The sequence below is a fragment of the Fulmarus glacialis genome, unplaced genomic scaffold (assembly GCF_000690835.1).
Source record: "Fulmarus glacialis isolate BGI_N327 unplaced genomic scaffold, ASM69083v1 scaffold36456, whole genome shotgun sequence".
Classification (NCBI taxonomy): domain Eukaryota; kingdom Metazoa; phylum Chordata; class Aves; order Procellariiformes; family Procellariidae; genus Fulmarus; species Fulmarus glacialis.
The window spans coordinates 18317-24875 of record NW_009216837.1 but is presented as its reverse complement, the minus strand read 5'-3'; the positions used below and the strand labels follow the sequence as shown (position 1 = coordinate 24875).

The following is a 6559-nucleotide window of genomic DNA, read 5'->3' as shown; positions in this document are numbered from 1 at the left end:
TGACTAACGAAGCGATTGGCACCTTTCCCACAGGCTTTTTTGTCTCTGAGGCAAGGTTTTTCCTTCATAGTTTTTGAAGTGAATTGGTAGGAATCCGCGGTTTCCTTGGCGCTGTGCTTACATGTCTCGCTTGGCATGAGACTCCCATTTTAGCCGTAGCTGAGATGAGCAGCTTTGGTCCAAACAGCAGCTCTGACCTCTGTGCAGCAATCTTGGTGCTTTAGTCGTGCAGGTAACTTGAGACTTTCTAGCGACACTGTAGCATGTTGTAGCTTGTAGGTGTAGAACTTTACAGCTTGCTTCTGTGTTACTATGATGGTCTGAACCTCAGCTATGAGCTGAATGTAATTGTGTTGGTGGATGATAGTGGTACACAAGCACCAGTCTCTTGCCTTGAACCTCCAAGCTGCTGGTTTCAGAGCAGAAAGTTCTGTAGTAGTTTGTCTGGTAAATAACTGGCATAAGATACAAAGCTTTTCATTGAATCCTGCCTAATGGCTCTGACCAAAGAACAAATAAGCTGTGTGATGGCTTCTAACTGCTGTTACAGTTTTTTGGGATTTCAGAAAAGATGATCCCGTATTTGCTGTTGAATATGTATTTTAGTTCAATTTATCTTTTGTCTTTTAAATGTGATACTTTTTTTTCCCAAAGTAGAAAGTGTACTTCTTAGTCTAATCCCTGGTAAGCCTAGTGAAGCATGGGAGCTTTGTTGCAGAAGTACCTTAAAGTTCTTGGCCACCCTTAACTGGTATTGCAAGTCAGAACCTTGACTTGTGATCACTGTAAACAAACTTGGGCAAGCAAAAGGAGCAGGGAAGACTTTCTCCTTCTTGAAAAAGGCTTTTCCTTCTTGAAAAAGTCTGCTGTGTTTAAGGCGTTTGAATGGTGTTCAGAAGAACAGGTATCTTTGTGGGGTTTTTTGTATCTTCAGAACTGAACCACAAATACCATTTGTTTGTGTCCTTGGTGTTCATGGTAGGGATACAGGTTAAAAATTAATCCTAGTCAAGAAAATCTAACTTGCTACTAAGGCAAGAGTTTTGCCACACTGCCTTGCTGTCGTCAGTGCTACTGCTAGCCTTAGCTTGGACTCCAGCCATCTTGCAATAGGGCTGATAGGAGACATATCTAAAGTAACAGTACAGCGTTGGCTTTGTGTGGCTGCTGGAGTGAGGCTCGGGGTTTTGAGCACGTGAATTCTTATTTTTCAGTCCTACTATTTTGACCGGGATGATGTGGCTCTGAAAAACTTTGCCAAGTATTTCCTGCATCAATCCCATGAGGAACGCGAGCATGCTGAGAAACTGATGAAGCTACAAAATCAGAGGGGCGGACGCATCTTCTTGCAGGACGTCAAGGTGAGGAGTGGACCTGTGCGTTGTCCTATCTAACGCAGAACTAGACTTGTGGTCTGTCTCCAGGCTGGAAGGGGAGGAATTTCCTTGTGGGTCCTCTCCCGGAAGAAGCAGCTGACAGTAGATAAGCATACTGCATTGCTGCAATCTGTGCGTGGCACTCAGCCCACAATCTAGAGATATGTGGTAATTTGATAATTTGTGCTGATTGACTAATAACAAGTACTTCCTGAGTAAGAAGAGGATGTCTAGCCCTCGGTGGTTTGCTGTGGGGTGAGGGTAACTAGAACACAGCCGGTTCATCTACCTTAAATTTAATGGCCAGAGCCTTTTCTGTTCTCTACACTGCTTTGTAGAGAACTCTTAAGTCGCTTGCTTGAAGTCACTTTAATTAGATTATTTGGAACAGCAGAAAGTAAGCAATGTCGTAGGGCCAGTTTAATGCAAGACAACTTTTGATGGGGAAAACAGCAAAGTAAGTGATGGGCACTTGAGAAAAATTCCCTTGCTTACTAGTAAGTCTGAATACTTGTAAACACCAGACTCTATACTAGACAGTTCCGAGCTGAAGACTAGACTTGCCTGTACTGGTGTCTTAACTGCTTCATTTCTGAGATTGTGCCCATTGCCTGCTTACATAGGCAGATTTTTAAGTCATTGGGTTATAATGGGAGGAGGAAGACGGTAGCTCTGTTGGCTGTCTTGCCTACAAGAGCTCAGGAAACATAACACGAGGAGAACATAGGGAATGGGGACAGGTCTAGGACTTGGAGCACGCATTCAGTTCTGTTCAGAGTGTGCACTGTGTGTCCGCCAGATTTTTGAAGATGCCTAAATGCCTGAACTTGGTCTAAACAGGCTTTGAGACTGATCTAAAAAGGCTTTGCTCCCTAATGGTCTGTGAGTACTTACAGAAAATATGGTCATGTGCTTTCCCCTTCTAGAAGCCAGATCGTGATGACTGGGAGAATGGACTGACTGCAATGGAGTGTGCCCTGCACCTGGAGAAGAATGTGAACCAGTCGCTGTTAGAACTGCACAAATTGGCAACTGAAAAGAATGACCCGCATGTAAGTGGACGCTGAAGCTGAGAATGTGGCTGTGCAATGAGGGGGCTTGTGTGTGTCTAATAGTGTGGGTTTGGGGGCGAGTTGTGTGTCCCTGCCATTCCTAAAGGTAAAAAAAGGGTGTGAACTAGTGGTGCAGCCTTTCCAAAGGGAAGGGCCAGGTGTACCTTAGCTGTTTGGTAGGGTTATTGCCATTTTTTTCCAGGAGGACCAGTTGCAGCATGTTAGGGTGGCTGAGGCCTGCCTTACAGAACGGTGGGTGCATTGCTTTGTTTAAACCCTTCTGTTGCTCTTGGGAGCAGAGAGCACTCGTGAACAGCATTTTGAAGAGAAGAAATTTATTAAGCTCTATGGAGAAGTCTTGTTTCTGTGGGGGATGAGTTCTTACTTTAAACCAATGGATGCCTGTAAGGCTTTTTGTTATAAAATGTTGGAGTCGCTTCTTCTGAATGTTAAAAGCCCTGACACTTCAGAACACAGTGTCTGAAAACACAGGTTTCTTCACAGATGGAAGTTATTGGCAAGTCTGGGTTGAGGTGTCTTAGTAGTATCAAGAAGAGATTAGCATGTGTCTGAATCAAGGTACTCTTGGGAGTGTCCTGCATAAGTTAGAGGGACTTTTCTAAAAGAAACTACATAGCTGGACCATTCTACAGATATAAATCCTCATGGTCATGAATTCAAGTGCTGTGCAGTGGGGGCTTCTAAATATGTTCAGAAACTTGCCTGTTGCTTCTTGTAGTGAGGAAGAGGGGGTACTTCGTGAGCTGACATTGTACTGCAGTTCTGGAGCAAGTGTGCCTAGATGAGTCTGCCTCACTTTGGTCTTGTTCTGGCATTGCTGAGGCAGGACTAAAGCCTTCTTCCTCTCGGGTATCTTCTGCAGCTTTAAAATTGTTACTCTGCATCTTCTCCTTTCCCTAGAGAGGACTGGTAGAATTTCAGATGCTGCTTCAGCAGGGTGAGCTGTGTTCAGGCCTACATTTAAACTCTCTTGTCTCCCTTTCAGTTGTGTGACTTCATTGAGACTCACTACCTGGATGAACAGGTGAAGTCCATCAAAGAGCTGGGCGACCATGTGACCAACCTGCGGAAGATGGGGGCACCAAAATATGGCATGGCAGAGTACCTCTTTGACAAGCACACCCTAGGGGACAGTGACAATGAGAGCTGAAGTCTTGCCAAGAGCCACCCTGTGGGTTTCAGTGGGACTCCTACTTTACTGTCCAGCCATGCATGCATCTTCAGCTATCTAGATTAACAGTTCTCATACTCTGTACCAAATATTGCCCCTCTTTTCTCTTGTGTTTTGTGTATTGCCCTCCATCCAATAAAGTGACTTGGTTCAAGTTGGCTTTTTCTGTTTCTCTCGGGAATGAGAGGCCTGTACTCGCAGGATTGTGCTCCGTAGTCTCTGTTGTGACAGTCATCTTAAGTTGGGCATGGATGAAGGAATGTAATAGAGGGATCAGATTTTACTTAGCGCTTCTATAAAAATGGCTTTTTTCCAGTCCAGTGGGATCCGCTGCAGGAATTGCTCAGTGACTAAAGTTCTGTTGTAAATGCCTTTGCCACCGAAGCTGCTGTTGAAATGAATGTGCAAGGAAAGGAAGGCTTGAGTATCTGGTCCCTGTAAATTTAGATGAGGCAAGTGAAGGGGCGGTGTTAGTGCCTCACTAGGCATCATGCCTGTCTCACAAATGGCACTACACTTGTGTGTGGAGAAGACGTACTGTGAATCGACTTCAGAGCTGTGTGCTGTAATCGGGCTAGACTGAAACAGCAGTGCTGCAGGAACTGCCTCAAGGACGCTGTCGGGAGTTGCAGCGGGTGGTGGTGACATCTGCCTAGGTCTAGCAGCTGTACTTGGGAGGCAGAGAGCGTAGGCAGGTGTTGTGAAGGCATTGGAAGGGATGTGGGAGGTAAATTTGTCATGTGCTCCCCGTGATATAGGAGATTTGCAGCTGTTTCTGAGGACAGAAGAAGTAGGAAAACTACTGTGGTTTCTCTAAATTCCTATTGTTGCATGGAAACTAAAATGAGGAAATGAAACGGATGGTCCTGGACTTCAGCCTTGCTTTTATTTTCTTGGGGAAGACAGTAAAAACTCATAGCTGTATGGTGTCTGCTACCATCCAAATGACTTCTCTGAGCACTGTCAAATCAGTGGCAGATGTGATGTGGAACATCAAAGGAAGCAATGTGCTGGGCATTGACTGCAGCCACCTCTTCTAGTGGACACTTGCCCTGCCTTATTCCAATACTTTGCCGCTACTGGAAAACACCAGCTAGACATGACTTCAAGAAGCACTGTGGGTCTGCATCACAAATGATATGACTTGTTTCAGTCTCTTACTTTCCCTGGAGTATCTTGTCAGTAGTGCAAGTCCTGCCTGAGACTTGTGATGGGTCTTGTGATAAATGTTAACATAAAGCTCAAGTTCCAATTCTTGCTGTGATGGGGGGGGGGGGGGGGAGGAATCCTTATTAACTATGTTCCTCTTCTGTTTTGGCCTACACCTGCACTCCAGGTTCTTCAGGCTGGTACCTGCTGAGCTATTGCTCTGCCTGTTGGGTATCTGCAATACCTAACACTCAAAGTCTTGTTTGTTCTTTTGCTACAAATGTAGAGGGGTTTTTTTGTTTTGTTATTGTTGCAACACTGAACTTGTGCCTGCTACTGTACCTGAGGCCAGTAGCTGTGTGTCATTAGTACTGGCTTTAGCCTAGGCTGGGCTCTAGCTGCATGTTCCAGCAGTAGGTGGTTTGGCTGCACTGCCCTTCTGTTTGGGTGAGTGCCAGTGTGGCCAGGTGTAAAGATACTGCAATGGTATCTCAACAGAACTGTGTGTCTTTTGGTCTTCTCTAGCCGTACTGATCTGTCTGCTCTTCACATGTGCTTTCGCTGGTCTCCATGATCACCTCCATCAGTCCCACGTAGTCACCTTCGGCTAGAGAGATGCCAGAGTCATTGGGGGATGGACTCTCTGCTCGTCTTGGCTCTTTTTTAGGGAGAGTATTAATGCTTCCGTTTCCAGAATCTCTCGTGGTCCTGGAAACCTCTGCTGAATGCTGGTCTGGAGCGCTGGCCGTATCTTCTAAACTTAGGCTGCGAGCATCAGGGCCCGTGTTCCCCATGTGGGATCTCTCCAGCACCGGGGATGTTACAGGAGTGAACGAGAAGCAGAGGGAGGCACTGCCTCCGGGGGTTTTGTTACTGAGGGTGTGAAAGGCACTTGAATGCTCTGAATTGGGGGTGGCTGATGCTGTGTTCTCCAGGGTTAGCCAGGGTGAGTGGGAACCTTTCAGGCTCTTCAGACTCTTGAAGCTACCCTGCTTCTCGTGGTCTGGGGACTCTGCCGAGAAGGGGAGTTCTTGGCATCTGTCTGATGCTGTGGATTGGGCTCCTGGACTTCCAGTGGTGGCAGCTTCTCTGCTCTTACTGTTAGAGTTGCTCTTTTCTTCTACTGTTAAAACCAGCGAGTCAGGACCTTTGCCCCGATCTGTTGGCCAAATGAATGTTTCCTTTGCAGCTGAGCCAAGGGAGCTCTGGCTCTTATACATATCGCTGACTCTGGAAGGCGAGGAGTTGACAATGACGTCCCTAAGAGAAGTCGAGCATGCAGCGATGCTGGAGAGTGCAGGAGGCTTCTTGCGGCCTTGGCGTCTAGAAGGGAAAATCATGGGGATAGAGCTGATCGGTGTCTGTGGAGCACTGTAGAAACCAGGTCTCTCATAAAATGGGGTTGACATGAAGGCATCAAACTCCCTTAATTTTCTGTCTTCGCTGTCCCACTGCTCCTGTGAGCTGGATTCTCCCCTTGGCTGACTGATGCTGCAAGGGCTTCCAGACTTGCCCATGTCTTGGTATGTATAATGGGAGAAGGGGGATGTGGGGTCTCCTCGTCTGCGCAGCAGGTTCATCCGGGAAGAGGACCTGGAGAAGCTTGGTGACTGGACGCCGAGGAGGCGGCCCAGGTGTCCCAGTAATGGTGTGGAGTGGTTTGCCTCCTCATTTTCTTTAATTTGTTCCAGGGGCTGGAACTCCATCTCTTCTTTCTGCATGCTGGGGAAAGGCAAAACGGGCTGTTACACAGCCACAAAAGGAGGTGGCTTCTGTGGAGAGGCTGGCAG

General features: G+C 46.8%; 2 protein-coding genes across 2 annotated transcripts in view; one reads left to right on the top strand and one right to left on the bottom strand.

Moving 5' to 3' along the window:
* The first annotated feature begins 1211 nt into the window (after window positions 1-1211).
* Window positions 1212-3779, top strand: LOC104078002 (ferritin heavy chain). The gene is made up of 3 exons (XM_009579447.1): window positions 1212-1361; window positions 2303-2428; window positions 3435-3779. Exons 1-3 carry the CDS (start codon window positions 1311-1313, stop codon window positions 3597-3599), a joined length of 342 nt encoding a protein of 113 aa, XP_009577742.1. The 5' UTR covers window positions 1212-1310; the 3' UTR covers window positions 3600-3779.
* Window positions 3780-5290: 1511 nt separating this feature from the next.
* The window catches only part of LOC104078004 (bestrophin-1-like), a 9151-nt gene continuing 7882 nt past the window's right edge, over window positions 5291-6559 (bottom strand). The window contains exon 9 of the mRNA XM_009579448.1: window positions 5291-6491. Within this exon, the coding sequence (XP_009577743.1) occupies window positions 5291-6491 (1201 nt within the window). The remainder of the gene's footprint in view (window positions 6492-6559) is intronic.

What these genes read in the sequence shown, in the direction of transcription:
- LOC104078002 (XM_009579447.1), top strand. Translation starts at nt 1,311, where the DNA reads ATGAAGCTACAAAATCAGAGGGGCGGACGCATCTTCTTGCAGGACGTC. An exon ending in TCTTCTTGCAGGACGTCAAG is followed by an intron (nt 1,362 to 2,302) that starts GTGAGGAGTGGA and finishes TTCCCCTTCTAG; the next exon opens with AAGCCAGATCGTGATGACTG. An exon ending in CTGAAAAGAATGACCCGCAT is followed by an intron (nt 2,429 to 3,434) that starts GTAAGTGGACGC and finishes TCTCCCTTTCAG; the next exon opens with TTGTGTGACTTCATTGAGAC.